This window comes from Saccopteryx leptura, chromosome 4, assembly GCF_036850995.1.
Source record: "Saccopteryx leptura isolate mSacLep1 chromosome 4, mSacLep1_pri_phased_curated, whole genome shotgun sequence".
NCBI lineage: Eukaryota > Metazoa > Chordata > Mammalia > Chiroptera > Emballonuridae > Saccopteryx > Saccopteryx leptura.
In genome coordinates, this window is record NC_089506.1 from 48100276 (window position 1) to 48115923 (window position 15648).

At 38.2% G+C, this 15648-nt stretch overlaps 1 protein-coding gene across 2 annotated transcripts in view; it reads left to right on the plus strand.

The window, feature by feature from the left end:
* TMTC4 (transmembrane O-mannosyltransferase targeting cadherins 4) overlaps nucleotides 1-15648 on the plus strand; it is a 71941-nt gene that overhangs the window by 20998 nt on the left and 35295 nt on the right. For both annotated transcript variants that reach the window (XM_066380607.1, XM_066380608.1), the window contains exon 5: nucleotides 2788-2875. In XM_066380607.1, the coding sequence (XP_066236704.1) occupies nucleotides 2788-2875 (88 nt within the window). The remainder of the gene's footprint in view (nucleotides 1-2787; nucleotides 2876-15648) is intronic.

Sequence of the window (15648 nt, forward strand, 5' to 3'; positions counted from 1 at the left end):
TCTTCTTGATACAATGTCCCCTTTATCATTATAAAATTACCATCTTTGTCTCTGGTTACCTTTTGAAGTCTGCACTGTCAGATATGAGTATGGCCACACCTGCTTTTCTTTGGATATTATTTGCTTAGAGAATTGTTTTCCAGCCTTCACTTTGCATCTATTTTTGTCCTTGCAGCTTAGATGTATCTCTTGAAGGCAGCATACAGTTGGGTTTTGCTTTTTGATACAATCTGTTACTCTGTGCCTCTTTATTAGTAAATTTAGTCCATTTATATTTAGGGTAATTATTGACACTTGAGGATTTCCTATAGCCATTTTATATATTGTTTTCTGGTAGGTCTGTGTCTTATTTGGTTCTTTTCTTTTGTTTTTTTGTAAGTTGTTTTTGTTTGGTAGTATTCCATGCTTTTTCCCCTTGTTTCTTCTTTTTTTAATGTAAGTGTCTCAGTAGTAGCATTTTCGTGGGTGGTTGGTTACCTTTAGGTTATTTAAAGAACTGTTATCATATTTACAGAGTCCATTATCATATGAGTGCTTCTGCACTCCATCCTCCTTTGCTACTGCTGATCTTTGTCCTCTCCCCTATTGTGTTATTGTTGTCACAGATTATCCTTATTTTTACTGTGACCTTGTTGGAGCTTTTCCTTGTAGTTTTGTTTTGTTCTTTGTATCTGGTCGAATAACTCCTTTTAGTATTTCCTGCAGTGGGGGGTTTCTGGTGATAAATTTTCTCAGTTTCTCTATGTCTGTAAATTTTTTTTATTTTTCCTTCATATTTGAAGGATAGCTTTGATGGATATAGTATTCTTGTCTGGTAATTCCTCTCTTTCAGTACTTTGAACGTTTGGGTCCATTCTCTTCTGCCTTGTCAGGTTTCTTCTGGGAAGTCTAATGATAACCTAATGGGCCTTCCCTTATATGTTATATTTTTCTTTTCCCTAGCTGCCTTGAAGATTCTTTCTTGTCATTGATTTGTGACAATTTCATTACACTGTGCCTTGGAATAGGTCTGTTTGAATTGAGGTTACTCGGTGTTCTGTTTGCTTCTTAGATTCAAGGCTCTAACTCTTTCCATAGGCTTAGAACGTTCTTACCAATTTTTTTGTTTAAATAGGTTTTCCATTCCCTTCTCCCTCTCCTCTTCTTCTGTTATATCCATTATTCTTATATTGCTCTTTCTGATGAAGTCAGACAGTTCTTGTAGAGCTCTCTCATTGTTTTTAAATTCGTGAGTCTCTCTCTTCTTCTTCTATAGCATTTCTATTTGCCTGTCTTCGATGTCACTTATTCTCTCCTCTATCTGGCCTGTTCTATTAGCTAAACTTGTTACCTCATTTTTCGGTTCATGTATTGCGTTCTTTATCTCTATTTGGTTCTTTTTTAAAGTTTTAATCTCCTTAGTGAAGTACTATTTTTGTTCATTAATTTTTGTTTTGAGCTCATTAAATTGCCTATCAGTGTTTTCTCACAACTCATTGAGTTTTTTTAGAACTTCAATTTTTAATTGTCATTTAACTCCAAGGTTTCCATGTAATTGAGATTTTTTTCTGAGAATTTTTCATTATCTATCTGAACTATGTCTCTGTCTTGTGTATCCATGGTGTATGATTTCTTCTTCCTTGATGGTATTTGAGAGTGGTATTGTTAAATACCCGAACAAGAAACATTTTTCCCCCATAGGTGTTGCTATATTGCAAATTTTGGCTCTGTAAAATTCTTTGGCAGACCTCTGCTGTCGTAGTGATGTAGGCAGGGCTTCCCTCATGTTCGTGTGTGGGGTATGTTATGGGGGCTTTAGAGTTTCAGCTTTATGGCTTTGCGGCTGGCTTTATGGCTTTAGCAATGGCTGTTTCAGGTCTCTGGTCCTTCCTCACATCTTAGCAGACCAGGGGATCAGACATGGAGCACTTCTGCCTGTTGGGGGAGAGAGTGGCTCCAGAGAGTCAGCTATGGGGGCCACCACTGCCCCTCTTCATACTGCATGGGGAGGGAGGTGGTGTCTGGGAGGCTGGGGGTGTGTACTTTTGTTTCCTCTGATACTGTACAGATGATGGGCTGCTGATAGAGCACTGTATGGGGTGAGTGTGCTTGAGAGCTGTGGGTGTAGCATGTGCTGTGCCACCATGGACTGATCTCCATAGGCTAAGCACCCACCAGTGGAAGGTTCACCTCATTGCATAAGCCAGGCACTGTGGGCCCAGCATGCACAAATGAACCACGCACCTCTCCAGGACAGCCAAGCACTTTGGGCCCTGCGCACACCTATGGAGCAAGTGCTGCAGGCTGAGTGCAGGCCCCACATGGGCTGATTGCAAGCCAAGCAACATGGGCAGTCCTTGGTAGCCCTGTGTCTGGTTGTGCCCATCCTAGTTTAGCTCCTTCACCCTTGACCCACAGTCTCTTCACATCTCCTGGCTCAGAATAAAACTCCTTCCCTGAGTCCATCAAGGAGAGAGAAAAATTCAGTTCTCCACTTTCTCTCCTGTCCAGATTCCACTGTGAAAGTGTTTTATCCTCTGCCTCCCTTTTCAACCCATCCCACCTTCAGTTCATCATTGTGCAGATCTTTTAGGCACAGCTGTGAGCTCAGCTGAGGTTCCTTTACTGTGTTATAGTTGTTCAATTTGTTGAACTTTAAGGGGAGAGATCAGAAGTATCTCTCACGCTGCCATTTCTCTGAGGTCACCCTTGTTTTCTACTTCTAAAGAATGTTTTGTGTTTTCTAAGTTAAGGATTTGTGTTAAACATTTTTTTTAATGTAGATCTTTTTTTTCCCCTTCTTTTAAGGTTGCTGGTGTTGTTGGCCGTGCAGACCTCCTGGGTGCCTTGTTTTTTCTGTTGTCCTTCCTGGGCTACTGTAAAGCATTTCGAGAAAGTAAGCAATGATGTTTGTCTTCTTAATTTTGAGATGAGAAATTATCCATTTATGTAAGTTTATCACTTTGAGGGAATGTGGGTCAAAAGGTGTAAGCTCTGTGTATGTATCTTGTTTGACTCCACTGCTTTTTTTTTTTTTTTAATAATACAAAGATTGTATGGCAGCAGTTATACTAGAGCGTTCTGTTGTGCAGAGAAACCAAGAGCTTGAGCTCTTGGCACTAAAACAGTTATGATTGATTTTATTTCCAGCAAAATTATAGGAGAAAATAAGCTTTTGGTTTTGGGTTGTTTTCTTTTAAGCAAAAGTGGGGGTGGGGACAGATAGGGTTAGATAGGAAGGGAGAGAGATGAGAAGCATCAACTCATAGTTGCAGCACCTTAGTTGTTCATTGGTTGCTTTCTCATATGTGCCTTGACTGGGAAGCTACAGCAGAGCCAGTGACCCCTTGCTCAAGCCAGCGACTTTGGGCTTCGAGCCAGTGACCTTTGGGCTTAAGCTAGCAAACATGGGGTCACGTCTATGATCCCACACTCAAGGCGGCAACCTGGCACCCAAGCTTATGATTCCATGCTCATGCTCAAGCCAGATGAGCCCACACTCAAGCCGGTGACCTTGGAGTTTTGAACCTGGGTCCTCAGTGATCCAGGCTGATGCTCTTTTGGTTCTTTTTAATAAAATCTCTTAGAGAAAAAAAAACTTTTTAATGCTGAAATATATGGCTGTGAATATGGACCTGGAGTATGAGATTCTTGTTTTTTCATTGAAATGTTAGTCTTATAAAGAAAGTTGTTGTTGGAGTTGAAAACCAGTTGTGGCAGGGGGTGGAATATTGAGCATGTGTGTGGAGAGATTGCCTGGTTATTAGCTGCAGTCATTTATCGAAATACAGTGTAGCAGAAACCCTCTGTAACTCTACCAGTATCAAGGCCAAATCAGACCTTCCAAATTGTTTTATCATAGGAATTGGATATGATAAGCATTTAGCTTATACAGCAGTTTATACATGCTAGCTACAGTAACAGACATTCACTTTCTGTACCTGAAGAAGTTAGAAGTTTATGGACTAGAGAACTGTCTCCTTATATATCACAGACAACTATTTATATTATTTCTGGCAAAAGGAGGAAGGGGAACGTGAGGAGATGACTTCTTGTGTAATGGGAGAGTGATTGACGCAGAAGCAGCTGTATTCTGGCTTTGCTGAGCCTGTTCCACAGTGTTTCTCAAAGCATAGGTACAGTCCAAGGCTGCCAAGGCCTTAATGTTATTGTCAAATACTCAGGATGCCCTCTGATGCCTCCTGTGAATTAATCTCTTATTAATAATGAAAGGATTTTGTGTGTGCCGGGGCTGGTGAAACGGAAGAGTTCAGGGTTGGTAACTGGGCTCAAGGGCCAATGCGAGCCCTACCTCTTCTTATTTGGCCCATGAGCTAAGCATGACTTCTACAGTTTTAAGTGGTTAGAGAAATAAGAAAATGAGAATAACAGTTTCTGACCTATAAAAAGTTACGTGAAATTCAGATTTCTGTATTCATATATAAAGTTTTATCAGAATATAGCACACCCAATTCTTTTCATTTTGTCTACACTGCTTTGCCCTACAATGGCCGAGTTTAATGGTTTGATAGTGGCTGTCTGGCCTGCAAAGCCTGAGATACTACTGCCTCGTCCTTTACAAAGTTTGCCATTTCTGGGACAGATGATTCACAGGGTGGTTGTCACCATCTGAGTGGTTCCAAACATTTTTTTGTAGCAACGATTAATATGGGTTTCCAGCGGAATTTTTTACTCGGAAACATAGATGACTTTGCTATCAATATAACATAATAGCTGACTATCTACTGGCACGTTTGCATATATATTTTTCTTATTTAATTATGTAATAGTATTTAAGGTAGGTGGAATTACTTTCCCCATTTTCCAGACATAGGACTGAGAGTGTATATAATTTCCCAGGTTCACATAGCTATCAATATTTATCACAGAACCAGGGTCACACCTGTATCTGTCTAACTCACTTTAAAGCCAGTGTTTATTTTTCCTTCCTTAGTGGGTGTAAAATGGCATAATATGAGATTGCTTTGTGCTTAATTACTAGTAAGGGTGAGTATTATAAAATGTGAATTATTTACTACTTGATAGTTTTTATTCACTTTACTTAAATGTAATGTGTTCATAACAAATTTACCGTAATTTTTGCTCCGTAAGACGCACTTTATTTCCCCCAAAAGTGGAGAGGAAAATGCCCATGCATCTTATGGAGCAAAAAATACAGTATTTTATTAAATATTTTAACATACCATTTGGTTCAGAATTTTTTTTTCTTATTTTCCTCCTTAAAACCCTGGGTATGTCATATGGTCAGGTGCATCTTATGGAGCAAAAAATACAGTAAATGTGCCACAGATACTAGTCCTGTCATATGTGACTCAAAAAGCTATAGCTATTACCCTTTAAATGTTCTTTTCATCATACAAAGGATTTTAAATGTAGATATTAAAATGTCAAACTTCCGAAATAAAACAAACTTCTGAAGAAAAAAGGATTTTAAGTGTTAGCTATTAAAATGTTAAATTTCTAAAAAAAAAAACAAAGACCAAGCAAACAAATAAAAAAGCTAATGCCAATTGCATGGGGCTGGTCTGCTTCCCTGTGTTCAGGGGCTAGTGAGGAAGGCTTATCAAAACTATTAAAAATAGCTAGGAGGTACCTTTAACTCTGTTAATGAATTGTTAAAATGTTAGGTGTGATAATAACATCACAGGTTTATTTTAAAAACAGTCCCTTTAGAGATAACATGCTAAAATATTTATGGATGAAATGGTATATAATGTCTGATATTTAAGAATTTTGTTATGGAATTGGGAGGAAAATTTTCAAAACAAAAATGTAATTATAATTTAATTTAGCAATTAAACATGGAAAGCACAATACTAGAATAGGCATCTGGAGTAAATTCATAAAATATTTGATATAAAATAACATAAGTGATATATAAATAATGAGTTACCAATAAAATGAACTCATCTGTGAGCTCATGTCCAAATTTTTTTTTTAAAGTCACCTTTTCCAATGGTAGAGCATTGGCCCAGTGTGAGAAAGTACCAGATTCAATTCCTGGCCAGGGCACACAGGAGAAGTGCCCATCTGCTCCACCCCTCCCCCTCTCCTTCCTCTCTATCTCTCTCTTCCCCTCCTGTAGCCAAGGCTCCATTGGAGCAAAGTTAGCCCAGGTGCTGAGATGGCTCCATGGCTTCCACCTCAGGTGCTAGAATGGCTCCCGTTGCAATGAAGCAACACCCCAGATGGGTAAAGCATTGCCCCCTGGTGGGTATGCCAGGTGAATCCTGGTCAGGTGCATGCCGGCGTCTGTCTGTTTGCCGCCGCCCCACTTCTCACTTTGGAAAAACACACACACAAAAAAGTCACCTTTTCTAAATTTAATAATTTAAAGATTCCTGCCTCTTCACCCCTCCCCCACTGCCTCTCATCACTAGGTCTTTGCCTACATGAGTTCATCGTTGAGGCCTGAGGTTCTGCCTCTCCCTGAGGTCTCTATGGGTTTGGGAAACACCCACTTAGAAGGTCAGACAGAATTCGCCTTCCCTTTCTCTCCCTCCCTACATATCCTGGGTGATATCAGTCGCCAAAATAAACGTTAGTAAAGCTACTTACCTCACTGTTGACTCTCAAGGAATCTGAAAGTTTACCTTTCAAGAAATGCTGTCCTAAGGTGAAAATGGCACACAGACCAGATGCTTCTCTTGCTGTTTTTTAAAATATTTTATAAATTCATGGGAGTTCCCTAGTAGACACAAAACGAAGAATTAGTTACATTATATAAATCCCAATGGACTTTTTTCCTTATTTTTATTGTAGCAAAATATACGTAACATTAAATTGACCATTTAAACCATTTTTAATGTGTCAATTTGATGACATTTAGTGTATTCACAGTGTTCTGTATCCATCACTACAGTCCATCTTCGGAACTTTTTCATCTACCTAAATGGAAATCCATTAAATCCATTAAATAGTAATTCCTGATTTCTCCCACCCCCAGCTCCTGGCAACTACCATTCTACTCTCTATGAATTTTACTATTCTAAGTACCTCATATAAGTGGAATCATGTAGTATTTGTCATTTTGTGTCTGGTCTATTTCTCGTAGTGTAATGTCTTCAGAGTTCATCTGTGCAGTGGTAGCATGTGCCAGAATTTCCTTCCTTTTTAAGACTGAATAATACTCCCTTGTATATATGTACATGCCACATTTTGTATGTCTGTTCATTTGTCAGTAGGCATTTGGGTTGTTTCCACTCTGGCTATTGTGAGTAGTGCTGCTCTGAATATTGGTGTACCCAATAGATTTTTTCAAAAGAGCAACAGACAACTTCCTTCTAACCCTTTTATTTTTCTACAATAAGACTTAGGCAGGACGCAAGCTCTTCTAGGACAGGCAGTGTTGTTTTGATGGTCTAGGTATCCGTAGCTATATGCCTAGAACATTCATATGGAAACTACCAGTAGTTGTTTAAGATGGATTGTGAGATCTTTCAACCCGCTGCCCCCCTTCATGCTGCCCTGTCCAGTCTGACCACAGGGCTCAGGTGTATGTCTCGGAGCACATGTTTTCTCAAGCCTGCAACTCCACTGAGACACAGTGGAAGGGTGATTCTAGTGGCCCCAGACTGTGCCGTGATCACTCAGGACTTGGCTATACCCAACAGCTTCCCACTCCCTTTATTATTATTATTGTTATTATTTTATCTTACCCTGATAAAACCACCATCTTTTTCTGTGACTCATCATTTTTCTAACAAAGCAAAGAGTTTAGGAACAGTTGAATAGAACAGTGGCAGTGACTTTTCTTCCCAGGACTGAAAGTTAATTTAGCAATAAAGCATGTCCAGATCTTTCTGTGCTCGGCATCTCCCCCACCTATGGTAATCGTGAAAATCCCAAGAGGCACATGGCCTCAGGGATCTGGCGGGGTGGGAACTTGCACCTGCCCCGGCCTCACAGCCCTTTCAACACTGTGGCGTAGCTTTTCTATAAGATGGTGAGTCAATAATGGGAGTAGGAGAAAGGGGAGGAGTCCATTTATTCCCTCACTGTTCTTTTCATTACAAACACTGATATTTCATGTTCTTAAGTAGGCAGTTAAATCCAAATTTGCAGTTAGGTGGGATAACAATTTATCAGTAGTCTTATTTTTCCTGAAAAAATCAAAAATTAAGTCTATTGGCTTTTCTCAAAAACAACTCTGAAGTTTCATGAAGTATTGTTTTATTAATTTTAACATGTCTTCTTTTTAAGTAACTACTTCCTGTTCTGAATAGATTTCAGAGACATCAGAAATGCTTTTTGAACAAAGTACTACATGTTAATAGTTTTAACCTATGTGGGACACATTATTTAGGACATAAAATAAAACTTCTCTTATCTCTAAAGATTGGTTTTATGAAATAATGAAAAAACTCTCAAGAGACTAAAAATTCTATAAAGTGAACTGATACATTTATTAGCCTTCTTTAATGGAATAGTCTCGAAGAATGATGAAAAACTAAAGGCATTATATAGTTTTCCTGGGTCCTTTCACTCACCTTTTCTTAGTTCCAACTCACATATATGCATTTTCTGATATGTCTTTTAATTCATTTGTAAGTTATGAAATTATTTCCCAGAGCCATCCACACAAAAGATAGATTTTTTAAAAATAAAACATTTGGAAACTAATACCAAAGGTAAAAGTGCTTAATGTGTGATGGATTTTCAATCAATACTTTGATTCATGAAAAATCAGTTAAGAATATTTCAGTATTAATGGAACTATTATATATTAACTATCAGCAGCAATATAACCTTTTTTCCCCCTTTTTTTGTTCAGGAGCATTCTTTTAACATTCATAACATTTTTATTTTTAAATTGGAAGGAGATTTTATAAAGAGATTGTTACAGGCCTTTCATGTTAAAGATGCAAATGTTTTTGAGAAAGCTAACCTGGAAATATTTCATGTTTGCGCACCGACAGCAGTGGTGGGTTTGGCTTCTCTGGAAACCCTTTTAAGAATATGAATAGGTTTTCATTTGGTCAAAGTTACTTAGAACAGTTAGAAGACAAATGGATGGAGATGGAAACCTTTGAAGAAGGCTTCCTGTTGACCTCTTGTCTACAGGCTGTCTGACCTTCCCAGGCTGTTTTTCTGTTCATTTGAACCCTCTTTAGGAAGAGGAAAGAGTGGATTAAAATGGAGCCTGTGGACCCACCTCCAGCTTTGTATGGTTCCTTGCAGTCACCGATGGCTTGTTTAGTCTCTGGAAAATATAAAGCTATAGGAGGTCGCCCCTCTACATACATCCAGGCCTCAGTGTCTTGACCCTAAAAGTTATTTTTGGCAATGGACTTTTGTTTCCCTTTTGTCCTCTGACTCTGTACACCTGCCCACACAGGCTTTGAGTTATCTATCAGAATAGTTCCTTTCTTGGGAGTTTAAAGTGGGTTGAAAGCATCCATCCCTCAAGCTGCCCTCTGCATCATTTGAGTTGGTTTTCACTGCTCTTTTTAGTTCCCACTCGTTGTTTTTACAGATGACGATGGAATGATTGAACTCAGCATCCCAAGCACGCTGCATGTCTGGAGGCGCAGAACATGGATTCTTAAAAGACAAACTTACACACTCAGTTATTAGCCTATTTGGAGGAAGTCCTGTGTCCTACACACAAGGCACTTCTCTGTCCCTTCCCCAACAAGGTTCTGTGTCCTCAGCCCTACCTGCCGTAACCTGAGGAAACAGAGTAGGACAGAACTTTGTGACCGGGTGCCCAGCCCCGTCTCCCTTGCTCTACTTGTCTCGGCAACATTGGAGCAGCCCCTTCATTCTGCCAGCTGCTCTCCCCTCCTCTCCTGACCTTCACAGCTCCCATATTCCCATCTCGCCATCTCCCAAACCAGTGCCGATGAAGTGGGGTGGAGCCTTTCCTAGTCTCTGTTGACGGACTCTCTGTTTTCAGCATCTCTTCTGTGTGTCAGATTGTCCAGACTCCTTTTAAACATGCTAAAGTAGAAACTACTTCTTTGTTTATAGATAATAACTTTCTGGAATACTTTTTAAACATCATGGGAATGTTCAGCCTCAAAATATGATAACTGAGTCTTTTTAAGAGGAACCAGGTTTTCCTAAACTAGTAATACCTTCACAGAGAAGAAGCAGTAAGACCCCTAGATGCAGAAATACTTCTGGATAAGGGGTTCATGATGAGACACTTTTCTGGTTCTCTTCTAAAATAGCCTACAGAATTGTCAATTTTGGTCATTCATTCTTTCACCAATAATTAGTCAAACATTAAGGGCATCCTTTGAACCAGGCCCTGTATTAGGGATATGTAAACCAGAAAGACACAGTCCAAGTCCTTGAAGGGCTTAGAGTCTATTATAGTTTGATTAAAATAAAGCTTCCATTATTCAGAATACCCAAGGAACAGAATATTCTGTTCTCCATACTTTTCTGTTAACTTTTTCCTCCCTGTACCCACCTCAGAGCAGGCACTCAATAAGTATCTCCTTTGTATTGCTCACTTCTTGTTTATTTGTCTCAGAATGTACAATTTATTATTTTATTGAGATCATAATTTACATAACATTGCATTCGTTTTTGGTATACATCACAATGATTTGATTATATATTGATATATAATGATATATATTACCAAAAGATTACTGTAGTAAGTCTAGTTGACATCCATCAGCACACAGATACACATTTTTTTCTTGTGATGAGAACTTTTAAGCTTTACTGTCTTAGCAGCTTCCAAATATATAATACAGTATTAACTATAGTCACCTTGCTGTACATTATACCCCCAGGCAGGACTTACTTATTTTATAACTGGAAGTTTGTACCTTTCTGCCGCCTTCATCTGCCCCCTCCCCCACGCCCCATCTCTGACACATGCCAATCTGTTCTATGAATTTGGTTTTTTATTTTAGACTCCTCATATAAATGAGATCATACAGTATTTGTCTTTCTCTGTCTGACTTATCTCAGTTAGCATAACACCATCAAGGTCCATCATGTTGCTGCAAATGACAAAGTTTCCTTTGTTATAGCTAAATAATATTCCATTGTGTATCGTGTGGATCTGTGTCACATTGTCTTTATGCATTTGTCTGTCAATGAACACTTAGATTATTTTCATGTCTTGGATATTGTAAATAATGCTGCGATGAACAAGGGGGTGCATACATAGTTTAAAGGTAGTGAATTAGTCTCCTTTGGATAAATATCATGAATTAGAATTGCCGGATTATATGGTAATTTATTTTATATTGCTAATTTCTTTCATCTACTCTCTATTAAATTTCCTTAAGTCAAACAGAGCAGAGCCCTTGACACCAAAGGACATTAGGTGTATGTATTTTCGTTGAGACATTTTATTACCCCCATCTAGTCAGTGTAGATTGTACAAAAAGCCGAGTGGTAAACACATGTCATGGCCGTGATGATGCCTTTTTCCAGTTGCCCACGTGTTTGTCAGTGTTCCACTGAGAACCAGAGCTCCTTTGTGGTGAAAGTTCAGTCCAGTGTTTATTGGATGCACACAATGATGCTATTTATTATTTAAACTTATATTTAAAGTGACCCGGTCTTTGTTCTTTTGGAATCTAAACATAAATTCAAAGAAAAGTCTAGCATTAGTTACTTATAAACTTGAAACTCAAGAAAGGTTTTTGCAGAGGAACAGATTTAATACTTTTTATGAGGGAACAAAAAATTGAGTACTCTGATATTAATGGTTTAACAAGTTAAAAAACTACTCTTCAGAGAATACATTTCTTTTTGAAAACCTCATTAGCTTTCTTTATAGATGTGATATCTGTCTTATAAATCTCTGGACAATTTTTAATTGCCTTTGTTTATTAACAGCAACTCTGTTCTAACCTCTGGAATCCTAAAATTTCATTTTTAGAAAATGAAAAAAATCTAATCACACATTTGTCTATCCTCCCGCCCTTTACTGGTACTTAAATAGTTTATCTCCAAGCAAAATCTTTTGCAACAGAATCAAAAAGAAATGTCTTTATAAAGGAAGCATACGTTTTCTCTGAAAAAAAGAGAGAGAGAGAACACTAAGTCATATGAAGTCGATGGTGCATTGGTTATTATTTCTAAATGCCCCAAACAAAAAGGATTATTTTTATGATGTGATATCAATATTTCTCTCCCAAAGCCTCATATTTCGGATTGGGAATGTAGTCTCCCTGCACGATAAACTTGCTAGAATAGCCAAAACAATTTTTCTAAATTAATACCTTAAAAGAATTGTTCATGGGAGTGAAAACTTAGAGGAAAAATTTAATTAGTCCCATTTATAGTAGGGAAGAGCAAATCTTTTCAGGAGGGGAATGAATTTGCTACATAACTAGAACAACCATTTGAAATTCTAATCTATCTATTATAAAAGACAAGATCTTAAATCTCAGTTGCTTTAAATTCTTACACTTTATTTGCTGTATTGCTCTCCTGATCATAGTTCAGGCAGCTAAAAGAGAATCACTCTTACTCTTGGGACATCCTTTTCTCATATTTTCATTTTGATTTAAGACATCTCTTTTTCTTTGACTTAGAATCAGGCTAGCTTTTTAAAAAAGGAAATAGGGAAATTGAATAACTCACATAGAGTAGGACCCTTGATTTTGGATTTGGAGCCCTTGCCGACTGAATTGTGACAGTGGTACTCATGTGTTCTCTTCTCTGCTTTCATGTTCCTTTGGTTTCTGCATTGCTCAGTTGTCCCGGAAGGGTCCTGTATTTTTGAATGGTAGTGTCGCACTTCTTTCATTTTGTTGGGGGGGGGGGGGGTCCAGCATTTGGACCGAGACTCTGTGTTGCTCTGGCAGAGAGAGTCGGGGCCACCTGTCAGGGTGGCTTGGTTCCCACGCACAACATGATGCGCCAGTTCTGAGGCAGCGGGGGTGCCAGGCATTGAGTGGTGAAGAGGGTAGCTTGTAGAATGTGATGCTTTTTCTGAAAGATCTCCACACTGGAAAATAGTGCCAAATCCACGGCACGTGCTTCATTAACTTGACCACATCTGTTGGCACTTGTGAGTGTTAGCACTGACAAGTGTCATTCCACTCATGCATTTTTGTTCCCCTGTCACCCGGCGCTCCCTCCACTCCATTCACCTTTGCCTCCATTTACCTAAATAATTAAGTATCTTTGACAATGGAGACATACACAGAAACAAGGAAAATATTTTTTAGGTCTATCTCTGTTAAGTTCTGGATCATAAACTGTTGCTATTTCCTAATGCTGCACGATTATCTTAGAGCAAGTTGTCTCAAGTGATGAGAAATGTCTCATGGTGTAAAAATTCTTTGTTGGGTGTTTTTCTTTTTCTCTGCTCCTGGGTCATTGGTACTTGAACTTTAACAGACTTAGTGAAGGTGAGCTGGCAACTCTGGGAAAAGGTCACATCCTAAGATGCTTATACAGGGCTGTGCACCGGTTAGAATTCCCTATTTGGGGAAGACTTTTTGGAATAAAAATATTCATAAATGCAACTATGCTGGAGGTGACATCTGCCTGTCAGGATTTATTTTTACGGTTTTTAGCAGTTACTTCCAAATTTAAAATTGAAATAGGCAATTTTTTCTATGTCTTTTAATATTCCTTATGTAATTTTTTTTTTTAAGTCTCTCACACTTTGGAGATTTTTCCATTGTTAGGAGTTTCAAAGATTGTATTAAAAGTGAAAAGACTTGATTTTTTTACTATACTTGTTCACTTTAAACAAATTGTTAACTTTTTGGTATTAAATTACATCTCATAATTAAATAACAAATAAGATACTTGAATAAGATCCCAAGTCAACATGGAAATAGATGAAACAATTTAGTAATTAAACAGATATTTATTGTGTTCCAACTATATGCAAGGTGGCCTACCATTATCTGTTTCAGTTGTCTAATTAAAATGCTCAAACTTGGAAATAAAAGATTGGTTTGCATTAGTCACTAAATAGGAACATAGTCACAAAAACACAAAGTCCAAATTTATCTACATTAGGCTGCATTTTGGCAATTACTAGCATTAGCTACCTTGACACATCAAGACTCCTAAGAAAATCTTAATCTGGGGAATTACATGGGTAAAAGAATACTACAGCAGGTTGTATTACCGGAAGTCCATTAGACTGGGCTTTCCCCAATCTCAGGACCAGCTTTCCAGTAGATTGTTTAATTGTATGCACCTTTTCTTGTTCACCCCCAGTCTCGGAAACACTTTGTCAGTGCCATGGTTTATCACGCTCATGTAATTGCCACGCATTTGGAAGGAGACCCTCTTGACTGATATGAATAGTTTATAAATTACTAGAGTCTGGAAAAACAAGTGCATGTGAATGCTTAGTCTTATGATTCCTGGTAAATATGGAATGGCTACTCTTATTTAAATAGACAAAATAATTTCCTATTTCTGTTATCAAAGACAGACCTGGAATACAGACATAGCATGTGCCAATCCTTTCATGTATGAGTGAGGTCTCGAGCACTTGATACAGACATTGCTGTGCCGTAGAAATATATGAGGCATACATGTAATTTAAAATTTTGTGGTAGCCACACTATACAAAGGAAGAAGTGAGATGAATTTTAACAATCCATTTTATTTAGCCCAATTTCTGATTTCAACATGTAATTAGTATAAAAATTATGAAATATTTTACATTCTTTTTTATGCTGAACTCTTCAAAATCAGGCAAGTGTTTTACACTTACAACACATCAGTACTAACTACATCAGTTTCAGGTGCTCATTAACTATAATGCCTACTCTTCTGGACAGTGATGGGAAACCATCACTGGGTTTATAACTGGTCATTGAACTTTTGTCTTTGATCTGATACTGTCACTGTTGAGATGTGACATTTAATATTTAATAATCACAGCAATTGAAGAATGTCAGCAAAGAGACAACTGTCTTCATCTTTCGTGTTTTCGTACTGGATGTGTTCAAACAAAATCAGAATTAGAAGAGAAAATTTAAGAGCAGAACTCTTCCAGAAGAATTATGATACAGGATTCGAGAGAGGGAGGCAGCCTGGGTCTCCTGCAGAAATTTGGGTTTTAAAAAATGTGGTGAAATTATGGAGTGAGTAGGGAGAAGGCTATCAATACATCTGAAGGCTGTGTTTTCTCTGTCAATTTTCTGCATTCAGTGAAATCTCCGATTTGGCTGTCTAAGAAGAAAGCTATTTCAAATTCCAGACAGGTAGAAGATGAACTCATGACTTCACGGCTATAGTAATTTAACTGTGTGTTAATGGAGTTCTTTTAAAAGTAGTCCTTTGGGTATTTTAATGAAGAAACTGGGAACTTTTTTCTATACAAAGCCACTGCTCCGTGGGGGGTGGGGGGAATTAATCCATGTTACAGTCAAGTAAAAAAATACAAGTTAATTCAATTTTTCTAGGAAGAATTATAAAATGATCAAGGAACCTGCTTGTAATATGAAGAACAGGGAACATTATGTTGGATGTTGGGAAATCATATGATTTGTTAAGAGGTATGAACACAAATTGTGGGCGCGGGAGCTTAAAAAAATCAAATCCAGGTAAGGGGGGGAGAGGCCCATCTGGTTTCTAGTGCGCACTAAACCTGATGCTTAGTGGACATGAAAACAGTGGGCTGAGGCCAGGGGTCCCAGTGCCATCTCCTCATGCTGGGCCTGGAGCAGAGTCTGAGTGGGCCTCAAAGGACGT